General features: G+C 40.1%; 1 protein-coding gene across 1 annotated transcript in view; it reads right to left on the bottom strand.

Annotated features, from left to right (window-relative positions):
- The window catches only part of LOC132482980 (CUB and sushi domain-containing protein 1-like), a 92,720-nt gene extending 80,401 nt beyond the window's left edge, over positions 1-12,319 (bottom strand). The window contains 2 exon segments of the mRNA XM_060088248.1: positions 652-839; positions 12,291-12,319. Coding sequence (XP_059944231.1) covers positions 652-839; positions 12,291-12,319 — 217 coding nt within the window.
- Positions 12,320-13,820: the final 1,501 nt, after the last annotated feature.

Raw genomic sequence — 13,820 nt, 5'->3', positions numbered from 1 at the left:
GTGGGAGTCACTCATGAGGTGACCAAAGAAGAAAGCGCTGACCAGGATCAGTGCTTGCTCCCCATCAAACCCATCACCATGGGTGGTCAGGACAGGGAAATGGCAATCGCTACTTTACATCTTGAAAAATATTGAGATAAAACTAAGCTATTTATCGGGAATTCCTTGGCAGTCCAGTGATTAGGACTCCACGCTTGCAGTGTTGAGGGCTCGGATTCATTTCTTGGTTGGGGAACTAAGATCCTGCAAGCCAAAAAAACCCCCCAAAACAAACCAAAAAACCCCTCAAAAACAAACCTGAAACTAAGCTATTTATGTATTTAAACTGAGTCATCCTGAAGAAACAAATTAAGATAGCAAAACACATATACTCAAATTATTTATTGCGCAAATCATAATTTATCTTTAAATGGCCATGAATTTGGAAAAAGAAATCTCCCTCCCCCACTTTCTTTTCTTTCAGCTAAGGTAGAAATGCATGTTGGAAATTTCTTCTCCACTGGCGAGATCGACCCTGTTCCCCAGAGGATTGAGAGAGATGTCAGAATTTTATGCATTAAACAGACAGGCAAGACTTTATAAATAAATGCTTATGATTAAAGCAATCTCGATACAAATTACTTTCCTCACATGTTAAGCTGGTCATGGTACCTTTAAATTCAATGGCGAACCCTGACAAGCCCACAGAAGCATCGCTTCGAAATGCCAGAAAGAGACTATTTCCACTACTCTCAATTCTTTCTGGGGCTTGAGAGCCCTGGAAACTTCCAATGAGAGGGTTGTTGGAATCCTTTCCTTCATAGATATGTAGGAAATCATAGCTGGGCTCCATGTTGAAACTAAAAGGAAAGAATATTAATTAGATTATGCACCTAGTATATGTGTCTCTTATCTTCCAGACTATAAAGTCTCTGAAAGCACGCAGTGATTTTATTTGCCTTTGTAAAATATTTTTTAAAAATTAGGACAATCCAAAAGTTAAATATAATAATAATCAAAATGTCAATAAATAACGATTATAACAAATTCTATTAGTATTTTATACAATCACCAACATCTTCAATACAGTATGATTTTGAAGATAATTTGAAAGAAAATGAACCCTTATAACATAGATATATCTTCCCTATAACCATGATATTTCTAATGAAATGCAGTTTGAAAGAATAGGGTTCAGAAGGGATGCATTCCCACTAGTATTTGTTTTTATGTGAATATTTTTAGTTTTAGTAACATATATCCTTGATGTTACTGACAATTCTTAAAGTTAAAAAATACTTTTGTTTGATTTTACTTTGAAAATTGTAATTGCTTCTATTTGCTTAGATAATTTGGCCATAATAGCAGTCCCTACAGTGGTACAAAGTATGGAAGTCAACTGTTTCACATCATTTCACCTCGATTGGATATTCCAATTTTCTCTTCCCCTCTCCCTCCCACTCCCTCCCACTCTATTTCTCTCTCTGTCTCTGTCTCTCCTTATGTAAATACCCTAATAATTTCCAAAGCCTAACAACTAGAGCCCAATGCTCTCAAGTGGATGCAGCTTTACATGTCTCTGCCATTTATGATGAGAAGGATGGTGATCGTCTGGGAACTTTAAAAATACACCTCCTTTCAAGTGACAGACTGAACTTCACTTACATGTCCAAGAACTCAGTGGGATCCGAATAAACAAACACTAGACAGAGGTAGTGATGGAACCCATTCTGATTTGCCCTCCTCTGTCCCTTCATCTCTAAATCAGGGCCTTTGGGGTCTTAAACGTGGACCAATCCATGCGGCTTCCACTCGCTTTCCTTTCCCTTGACAGCATATTTGTATACAGGGGTGGAGAGAGTCAGGAGGTTTTATAATCACGAACACGTGCTGCTGTTTAAGTGGCTTTAGTTTATCTGGATATTCAAGGGATAAAACGTGAACCCAAGGTCTTTCCAGAAGCTGCCCACTGTATTCTGAAGGATGTAGCACGGGGGACCACCAAGGACCCGACGTTAGCATGACATCTGGACCTGCATCACGCAGTCCCATTTCCTGTCAAGGTGCCCTCGCTCCCATGTGAGGTCCTGAACACATTTATTCAAGGAATTTGTCAGAGGTTTCAGAATCTGTTTATCTGACAAGTTCCCTGAAGTTGGAAACGAAGAAAAAGTAAAAGACTGGAGTGACTAAAGAGTGAGTAAAGAGGCCAAGAGGAACTGCATCAACCAAACAGAATTTGGTTGGAATAACAATTTTATTTGGAATAGTTTGCAAGGATGTTATTAGACTCTGGTCATCCCAATAATTGGCATAACTAATTATTATGACAGATTATTTTTGAACATGGAAGTATGATCAGGCACAAACAAACATATTCTAACTACCCTCTCCTTTTGGATGTGCCGTCACACACACATATAAGTCTGAAGTGATATTTACAATTAATGATGGTTCCTTTGGTTAAATCCTGTCTTATTTCCACCTATACCAGATGCACAGATCTATAAGCCCCAATAATAGGCTAAAGTCTGGCCATGCTTTTAAACCAAATTTAATTTGAGTTCCAATGTGTGAGTCACATCAGCCCCACAGTCTATAGAAGCCTGTGATAAAACACTCCTCCCCGAAGACCCCCCGAGTACCAGGGTGAGTCTTGAAGCTCATATGTGCTCCAGGTCATGTCATTCTTTGCCTTCCTTGCTGGGCTCCTCTCCCCTCTCCACATCTGACTGCAGTCACACTCTTTAAACAGTGCATCCTGGGAAGCCTGTATCAACACCAGCTTCTTTGACTGGGTCCTTGAGCATCCCTGTTCCCACCTGGTACTTCTGGCTTCCTCCTTCTTTCTACTAAGAAGATCTAGGAGCTCAGTTACCAGGAAAACTCCCACCTAAGCACACAAGTTGTCCATTCCTTAAAACATGTCACAGGTATGTGATTTTCTGTGACACCGGGTCAGCTAATGATTCCAAACTCTTAGAGTCGGAAGAAAACTTGAAGATTTTCTAGGTCAACCTTCTTCCAGGGAAGTGCACAAAATTAAGTGAGAAAACTTCTTGTGTAAAACTGCCTTATATATTAACAGATGAATTACACTTTGGGAACCTTGATAATGAGTCACCGTGACCCAAGGGAAGGTAGGAAACTCCTACGAAAAGGCTCTGTGTTCTCTAAAAGGCTTTTAATTGTTAATTTACTTTTAATCTCCTGGTAGCAGATGTATCTCCTGGTTTTAAGGAAGGCGCTACTAGAATTTAGCATTAACAAAACCCATAAAGATATTCAAAAATATAACCAGCAAACGTTCACAGCTTTTGTATAATAGCTGAGTGGCATAATAAGGTATTCATCATTTGGTAAATTTATAGCAGCTTGAGTAAATTCAGGAAATGATGGCTTATTAAACTACTTAAAATTCAGAATCACAGAGGTTTAAAATTATACTGACTCATATCTCATCAGGAGGAGAAAGTGAAGGAAGATAAGCAAAACCAGGCCTGAAATATTGATGCAAACATCTCAAGAAAAGAAACTTGTTCAATTGACAGATAAATAAATCTAATCAGACCACTTTGCCTTGGGGAGCTAAGAGACCAATAGGACAGTATATAGAACCACTTCTCTTTTAAAAAAAACACTTCATTTAGTTCAAAAATCAAAATGTGAATTTGGAAAAGATCATGGGATTTAGAAAAATTCAATTATTTATAACATATATTAATAATGTGGGAGTTCTATGGAATTTATATTTATAATATCATATTAACTTATGATTTGAACTTTTACCATTTAGTGTAGCAGCAAGAAGTTACCAAGTTTTTTAAAGGACTAATGTTTATTAAATCAGACTTTACGGTAATGAAATTTGGGGAACTTTTGTTTTCAGAGTTCTACCAAGTCTTGACTATCTTAATGATAATAACAATACTACCTTTGGAAATGTCAGACAGGATGTACTATGGAAATGAATTAGCATTCACGCATTAAGAGAAATATGAGAAATTATACTAAATATACCTATATCACTTTATTATCGCTTTTCTTTGAAAATTCTGTAAATTGAACCGTCATGTGGAACACACTGTGTGCAAGATAGTATTTAAAAGCAATTCTTGCCAAATCATGTGTATCCTAATGCAAGTAGAATGCTGAAAAGCAAAATAACCTATTTCCATTTTTGTCATGCAGCCTGGTGTAGAACCTGTTAGACACAAGACCTCAGGCTTTGCTAGATGTAAAAATGAAGACCCCCGAAGGGATAAATGAAATAATCCTTAGATATGACATTTAAAGTCTTATTAGGGATTTCCCCGGTGGTGTGTGGTAAAGAATACGCCTGCCAGTGCAGGAGACACAGGTTCGAGCCCTGGTCTGGGAAGATCCCTCATGTCACAGAGCAACTAAGCCCGTGCACCACAACTACTTAGCCCGTGCACCTAGAGCCCAAGAGCCACAACTACTGAGCCCACGTGCCTAGAGCCCATGCTCTGCAACAAGAGAAGCCACTGCAATGAGAAGCCCACGCACTGCAATGAAGAGTAGCCCCACGGCTTCCCTGGTGGTGCAGTGGTTCAGAGTCTGCCTGCCGATGCAGGGGACATGGGTTCGTGCCCTGGTCTGGGAGGATCCCACGTGCCGCGGAGCGGCTGGGCCCGTGAGCCATGGCTGTTGAGCCTGCGCGTCCGGAGCCTGTGCTCCACAACGGGAGAGGCCACAACAGTGAGAGGCCCACATGCCGGAAAAAAAAGAGTAGCCCCAGCTCGCTGCAACTACAGAAAGCCTGTGCGCAGCAACAAAGACCCAACGCAGCCAAATATAAATAAGTCCAGAGGAGCTTCAAGATGGCGGAACAATAAGACACGGAGATCACCTTCCTCCCCACAAATACATCAGAAATACATCTACATGTGGAACAACTCCTACAGAACACCTACTGAAAGCTGGCAGGACTCAGACCTCCCAAAAGGCAAGAAACTCCCCACGTACCTGGGTAGGGCAAAAGAAAAAACAGAGACAAAAGAATACGGACGGGACCTGCACCTGTGGGAGGGCGCTGTGAAGGAGTAAAGGCTTCCACACACTAGGAGCCCCTTCGCGGGCGGAGGCTGCTGGTGGTGGAGGGGGGAAGCTTTGCAACCAAGGAGGAGAGCACAGCAACAGGGGTGCAGAGGGCAAAGCAGAGAGGTTCCAGCACAGAGGATCGGTGCCGACCGGCACTCACCAGCCCAAGAGGCTGGTCTGCTCAGGTGCCGGGGTGGGCAGGGCTGAGAGCTGAGGCTCAGGCTTCGGTCGGAGCTCAGGGAGAGGACTGGGGTTGGCGGCGTGAACACAGCCTGAAGGAGATAGTGCACCACGGCTGGCCGGGAGGGAGTCCGGGAAAAAGTCTGGAGCTGCCTAAGAGGCAAGAGACTTTTTCTTCCGTTTGTTTCCTGGTGAGCAAGGAGAGGAGATGAAGAGCGCCGCTTAAAGGAGCTCCGGAGACGGGCGCGAGCCTCGGCTAACGGCACAGACCCCAGACACGGGTATGAGACGCTAGGGCTGCTGCTGCCGCCGCCAAGAGGCCTGTGTGCGAGCACAGGTCACTATCCCCACCTCCACTCCCGGGAGCCTGTGCAGCCCGCCACTGCCAGGGTCCCGGGATCCAGGTACAACTTCCCCAGGAGAACGCACAGCGTGCCTCAGGCTGCTGCAACGTCACGCCGGCCTCTGTCGCCACACGCTCGCCCCGCCTCCATGCCCCTGCCTCCCCCCACTGGCCTGAGTGAACCAGAGCCCCCACATCAGCCGCTCCTATAACCCTGTCCTGTGTGGGCGAAGAACAGATGCCGTCAGGCGACCTACACAAAGAGGCAGGGCCAAATCCAAAGCTGAACCCCAGGAGCTGTGCAAACAAAGAAGAGAAAGGGAAATCTTTCCCAGCAGCCACAGAAGCAGAGGATTAAATCTCCACAATCAACTTGATGTACCTGCATCTCTGGAATAACTGAATAGACAACGAATCATCCCAAATTTGAGGAGGTGGACTTGGAGAGCAAGATTTATTATTTTTTCCCCTTTTCCTTTTTTTGTGAGTGTGCATGTGTATGCTTCTGTGTGTGATTTTGTCAGTATAGCTTTGCTTTTACCATTTGTGTTATGGTTCTGTCTGTCTTTTTTTTTTTTTAAGTATAGTTTTTAGCACTTGATATCATTGGTAGATTTGTTTTTTGGTTTGGTTGCTCTCTTCTTTCTTTTTTTATTACTTAAAATGTTTTTAATAATTACTTTTTATTTTAATAACTATTTATTTTATTTTATTTTATCTTCTTTCTTTCTTTCTTTCATTTTTTTCTCCTTTTTCTTCTGTGCTGTGTGGAAGACCGGCTCTTGGTGCTCCAACCAGACGTCAGGGCTGTGCCTCTGAGGTGGAAGAGCCAAGTTCAGGACACTGGTCCACAGGAGACCTCCCAGCTCCATGTAACGTCAAACGGCAAAAATCTCCCAGAGATCTCCATCTCAACACCAACACCCAGCTACACTCAATGACCAGCAGGCTACAGTGCAGTACACCCTATGCCAAACAACTAGCAAGACAGGAACACAACCCCATCCATTAGCAGAGAGAGGCTGCCTAAAATCATAGTAAGGCCACAGACATCCCAAAACACACCACCAGACGTGGACCTGTACACCAGAAACACAAGATCCAGCCTCATCCACCAGAACACCAGCACTAGTCCTCTCCACGAGGAGGCCTACATAACACACTGAACCAAACTTAGCCTCTGGGGACAGATACCAAAAACAACAGGAACTATGAACCTGCAGCCTGAGAAAAGGAGACCCCAAACACAGTAAGATAAGCAAAATGAGAAGACAGAGGAACACACAGCAGATGAAGGAGCAAGGCAAAAACCCACGAGACCTAACAAATGAAGAGGAAATAGGCAGTCTACTTGAAAAAGAATTCAGAATAATGATAGTAAAGATGATCCAAAATCTTGGAAATAGAATGGAGAAATTACAAGAAATGTTTAACAAGGAACTAGAAGAACTAAAGAGCAAACAAACAGTGATGAACAACACAATAAATAAATTTAAAATTCTCTAGAAGGGATCAATAGCAGAATAACTGAGGCAGAAGAACGGAAAAGTGACCTGGAAGACAAAATAGTGGAAATAACTACTGCAGAGCAGAATAAAGGAAAAAGAATGCAAAGAACTAAAGACAGTCTCGGAGACCTCTGGGACAACATTAAACGCACCAACATTCAAATTATAGAGGTCCCAGAAGACGAAGAGATAAAGAAAGGGACAGAGAAAATATTTGAAGAGATTATAGTTGAAAACTTGCCTAATATGGGAAAGGAAATAGTTAATCAAGTCCAGGAAGCACAGAGAGTCCCATAAAGGATAAATCCAAGGAGAAACATGCAAAGATACATTAATCAAACTATCAAAAAATAAAAACAAAGAAAAAACATTAAAAGCAGCAACGGTAAAACAACAAATAACACACAAGGGCATCCCCATAACATTAACACCTGATCTTTCAGCAGAAACTCTGAAAGCCAGAAGGGAGGGGCAGGACATATTTAAAGTGATGAAGCAGAAAAACCTACAACTAATATTACTCTACCCAGCAAGGATCTCATTCAGATTTGATGGAGAAATTAAAACCTTTACAGACAAGCAAAAGCTAAGATAATTCAATACCACCAAACCAGCTTCACAACAAATGCTAAAGCAACTTCTCTAGGCAGGAAACCCAAGAGAAGGAAAACACCAAAAATAACAAACCCAAAACAATTAAGAAAATGGTAATAGGAACATATATATCAATAATTACCTTAAAGGTAAATGGAGTGAATGCTCCAACCAAAGACACAGACTGATTGAACCAGATACAAAAACAAGACCCATATATATGCTGTCTACAGAGGCCCACTTCAGACGTAGGGACACATACAGAATGAAAGTGAGGGGATGGAAAAAGATATTCCATGCAAATGGAAATCAAAAGAAAGCTGGAGTAGCAATACTCCTATCAGATAAAATAGACTTTAAAATAAAGAATGTTGCAAGAGACAAGGAAGGACACTACATAATGATAAAGGGATCAATTCAAGAAGAAGATATAACAATTACAAATATATATGCAGCCAACATAGAAACACCTCAATACATAAGGTAACTGTTAGCAGCTCTAAAAGAGGAGATCGACAGTAACACAACAATAGTGGGAGAATTTAACACCTCACACCAATGGACAGATCATCCAAACAGAAAATTAATAAGGACACATAAGCTTTAAATGACACAACAGAACAGATAAACTTAATTGATATTTATAGGACATTCCATCCAAAAAAAGCAGATTACACTTTCTTCTCAAGTGCGCATGGAACATTCTCCATGATAGATCATCTCTTGGGTCACAAATCAAGCCTTGGTAAATTTAAGGAAACTGAAATCATATCAAGCATCTATTCTGACCACAACGATATGAGATTAAAAATCAATTACAGGGAAAAAAATGTAAAAAAAAAAACACGTGGTGGCTAAACAATACACTACTTAATAACCAAGAGATCATTGAAGAAATCAAAGAGGAAATCAAAAAATACCTAGAAACAAATGACAATGAAAAACACAATGACCCAAAACTTATGGAATGCAGAAAAAGCAGTTCTAAGAGGGAAGTTTATAGCAATACAATCCTACCTTAAGAAACAAGAAACATCTCAAAAAAACAAACTAAACTTACACCTACAGCAATTAGAGAAGGAAGAACAAAAAACTCCCAAGGTTAGCAGAGGGAAAGAAATCATAAAGATCAGATGAGAAATAAATGAAAAAGAAATGAAGGAAACGATAGCAAAGATCAATAAAACTAAAAGCTGGTTCTTTGAGATGATAAACAAAATAGATAAACCATTAGCCAAAATCATCAAGAAAAGAAGGGAGAAGACTTAAATCAGTAGAATTAGAAATGAAAAAGGAGAAGTAACAACTGACACTGCAGAAATACAAAAGATCACAAGAGATTACTACAAGAAACTCTATGCCAATAAAATGGACAACCTAGAAGAAATGGACAAATTCTTAGAAATGCACACCCTTACGAGACTGAACCAGGAAAAAATAGAAAATATGAACAGACCAATCACAAGCACTGAAATTGAAACTGTGATTAAAAATCTTCCAACAAAGAAAAGCCCAAGACAAGATGCCTTCACAGGTGAATTCTATCAAATAGAGAAGAGCTAACACCTATTCTTCTCAAACTTTTCCTCATTATACAAGGCCACCATCACCCTGATACCAAAACCAGACAAAGATGTCACAAAGAAAGAAAACTACAGGCCAATATCACTGATAAACATAGATGCAAAAATCCTCAACAAAATACTAGCAAACAGAATCCAACAGCACATTAAAAGATCATACACCATGATCAAGTGGGGTTTATCCCAGGAACACAAGGATTCTTCAGTATATACAAATCAATCAGTGTGATATACCGTATTAATAAATTGAAGGAGAAAAACCATATGATCATCTCAACAGATGCAGAGAAAGCTTTCAAAAAAATTCAACACCCATTTATGATAAAAACCCTCCAGAAAGTAGGCATAGAGGGAACTTATCTCAACAAAATGAAGTCCATATGTGACAAACCCACAGCCAACATCCTCTTCAATGGTGAAAAACTGAAACCATTCTCACTAAGATCAGGAACAAGACAAGGTTGCCCACTCTCACCACTATTATTTAACATAGTTTTGGAAGTTTTAGCCACAGCAATCAGAGAAGAAAGAGAAATAAAAGGAATCCCAATCAGAAAAGAAGTAAAGCTGTCACTGTTTGAAGATGACATGATACTACACATAGAGAATCCTAAAGATGCTACCAGAAAACTACTAGAGTTAATCAATGAATTTGGTAAAGTAGCAGGATACAAAATTAAAGCACAGAAATCTCTTTCATTCTTACACACTAATGATAAAAAATCTGAAAGTGAAATTAAGAAAACACCCCCATTTACCATTGCAACAAAAAGAATAATCTAGGAATAAACCTACTTAAGGAGACAAAAGACCTGTATGCAGAAAATACTAAGACATTGATGAAAGAAATTAAAGACGATACAAACAGCAGGAGAGATATACCATGTTCTCGGATTGGAAGAATCAACATTGTGAAAATGACTCTACTACCTAAAGCAAGCTACAGATTCAATGCAATCCCTGTCAAACTACCAAGGGCATTTTTCACAGAACAAGCATAAAAAATTGCACAGTTTGTATGGAACAACCAAAGACACCGAATAGCCAAAGCAATCTTGAGAAAGAAAAACTGAGCTGAAGGAATCATCAGGCTCCCTGACTTCAGACTATACTACAAAGCTACAGTAATCAAGACAGTATGGTTCTGGCACAAAAACACAAATACAGATCAATGGAACAAGATAGCCCAAAGATAAACCCACGCACACATGGTCACCTTATTTTTGTTAAAAGAGGCAAGAATATACAATGGAGAAAAGACAGCCTCTTCACTAAGTGGTGTTGGGAAAACTGGACAGCTACATGTAAAAGAATGAAATTAGAACACTCCCTAACACCATACACAAAAATAAACTCAAAATGGATTAAAGACCTAAATGTAAGACCAGACACTGACAAACTCTTAGAGGAAAACATAGGCAGAACTCTCTATAACATAAATCACAGCAAGATCCTTTTTGACCCACCTCCTAGAGAAATGGAAATAAAAACAACAACAAACAAATGGGACCTAATGAAACTTAAAAGCTTTTGCACAGCAAAGGAAACCATAAACAAGACCAAAAGACAACCCTCAGAATGGGAGAAAATATTTGCAAATGAAGCAACTGACAAATGATTAATCTCCAAAATTTACAAGCAGCTCCATATCAAAAAAACAAACAGCCCAATCCAAAAAATGGGTAGAAGACCTAAACAGACATTTCTCCAAAGAAGATATATGGATTGCCAACAAACACATGAAAGGATGCTCAATGTCACTAGTCATTAGAGAAATGCAAATCAAAACTACAATGAGGTATCACCTCACACTGGTCAGAATGGCCATCATCAAAAAGTCTACAAACAATAAATGCTGGAGAGGGTGTGGAGAAAAGGGAACTCTCTTGCACTGTTGGCGGGAATGTAAATTGATACACCCAATATGGAGAACAGTATGGAGATTCGTTAAAAAACTAAAAATAGAACTAGCATACAACCCAGCCATCCCACTACTGGGCATATACCCTGAGAAAACCATAATTCAAAAAGAGTCATGTACCATAATGTTCACTGCAGCTCTATTTACAATAGCCAGGACATGGAAGCAACCTAAGTGTCCATCAACAGATGAATGTATAAAGAAGATGCGGCACATATATACAATGGAATATTACTCAGCCATAAAAATATACGAAACTTGAGTTATTTGTAGTGAGGTGGATGAACCTAGAATCTGTCATGCAGAGTGAAGTAAGTCAGAAAGAGAAAAACAAATACCATATGCTAGCATATATATATGGAATTAAAAAAAAACTGGTTCTGAAGAATCTAGGGGCAGGACAGGAATAAAGATGCAGATGTAGAGAATGGACTTGAGGACACAGGGAGGGCGAAGGGTAAGCTGGGACGAAGTGAGAGAGTGATATGGACATACATACACTACCAAATGTAAAACAGATAGCTATGGGAAGCGGTCGCATAGCACAGGGAGATCAGCTCAGTGCTCTGTGTCTACCTAGAGGGGTGGGATAGGGAGGGTGGGAGGGAGACGTAAGAGGGAGGAGATATGGGGATATATGTATATGTACAGCTGACTCACTTTGTTATACAGCAGAAACTAACACACCAATGTAAAGCAATTATACTCCAAAAAAGATGTTAAAAAAAATAATAATTTTTTTAAAAAGTGGACTTAACGTGATCCAGCTTTTCCTCATAAGTCAATTTTCATACAATATGTGGATTATTTGCTGTTGTGTTCAAACCCTTGATAGATAATCAGCAAGACACCCTGTACTTCTTTCAGAACTTAGCCTCAAAGGGACATAAAGCACCCAAAGAGTAATTACAATTTTGTGAGGCTAATGTAAAATACTTAGGATGTTTGGTATCTAAAGAAGGGGTTTCAATTGCTCTAGAAGCAATTTGGCTTTCCCTGCTCCTAAAACAAGAAGGCAAGTAAGGGGACTTCTAGTCCTTTCAGGCTACCAACGGAGCTGGATTCCAAATTTTTCTTTAGTGTCTCGACCATAAATAATCTGCCTACACAATACAAACCTGAACCTCTTGGTTGGGGAACAGACCATTGCGAAGCCTTTAGTTTCTCTAAAGGGCTTCCTGGCAAAGGCCCCAGCCTTGGGGCATCCAGACTATGATTTTCCCTTTTTTCTCTTTGTGCATAAAAACAAGGGTGACACACTAGGAATATTAACTCAACTGTAAGGCAGTCACTAATGACCAATAGGATATTACTGCCAGCAGCTAGATCCAGTAGCTAAGGGCCTTCCCCTTGCCTCCGAGCTGTCACAGCAATAGCTGTTGTTTGTCAGACAACATAGGAGACAGTCATGAGTCACCCTCTCACCGTCTTTGTTCCCCACTCCATGAAAACTCTACTAAACTCTCTTCACACACAACCTTATTCAGCGAGGCATTTAACTTGAGATTGTAATCATGAGACTGTATTCCTCTCACCAAACATAATTCTCCACAGGTGTAATGAACTTAGTCCAGTGACCTTGCTCCCAGAAGAATCAAAGAGCAATAATGAAAAGTATGATTGCATTGTTTTAACTTGCAGTATTTTATCTTAAGTATCAAATGGCAATAATGAAAAGTATGATTGCATTGTTTTAACTGACAGCTTTTTATCTTCTAGGATTGACCGTCAAGAAAGCCCAATGGATAATCCTGACTTTATACTATGCACTCATGGTTCATATTTAAGAGGACCTCATGGAATGTACCAGGCTAGTAACGCTGTCATTTCTCCACTGTGTATCCTTGAAAATGGGCCCTTTCTAATGTCTTTTCTGCCCAACAGGCTGAACTAACAGCACGAACAAGAGCCTGTCTGTCATTTGGCAAAAGGAAAATCTGCTAACATTTACACAGACAGCCACTATACTTTTGGGGTGGCACATGATTTTGGTATGCTTTTGGAAAAAAAGAGGTGGGATTTTTAACATCCTCAGGACAGCCTACCAAAACTGGGAAACAAGTAGCAGAATTACTAGATGCATTTCTGTTGCCATGTGCACTTGCTGTTACTAAGGCATGGGGCCATTCAAAGGCTGACACTGCAGAAGCAAAAGGAAGCTCTCTAGTCGATCATGCTCCCAAGACAGCAGCTCTGAAAAACGACAACAACCAACCAACCACTGTCTTTCCCTTTCAGCCACCCAGTAACCTTACTGATATACTGCTGAAGTTTCAGGGAATGGTGTTTTCTGAAAATGGTTAAAGCTTTCAGAAAAAGGAAAAAGACACCTAAACACAGAATGGAGGAAGAGTCAACTAACAAAGAGCTGTGGACAGGTCCAAAGGGAAAGCCTATCTTTCTGTTTGGAGCTCAATATCCTATTTCACAATATATTTATGAGTTAACTCACTGGAACCCAGATAAGGTGGTATTACGAGGTAAACAATATTTTTCGAAGCCTATTTTACAATAGCCCAGAAGGTTTACTCAAGATGTGCAACTGTCCAAAATATAACCCAGGGAAGCATTTACACAGTTCTCAAAGAAATTTCCCATTACCTGCAGGTCTTTTTGAAATTTGGTATGTTGATTTTATACAAATGTCT

The sequence above is a fragment of the Mesoplodon densirostris genome, assembly GCF_025265405.1.
Source record: "Mesoplodon densirostris isolate mMesDen1 chromosome Y unlocalized genomic scaffold, mMesDen1 primary haplotype SUPER_Y_unloc_1, whole genome shotgun sequence".
NCBI lineage: Eukaryota > Metazoa > Chordata > Mammalia > Artiodactyla > Ziphiidae > Mesoplodon > Mesoplodon densirostris.
The sequence above is the reverse complement of the archived record's forward strand: the minus strand, read 5'-3'. Positions and strand labels throughout refer to the sequence as shown.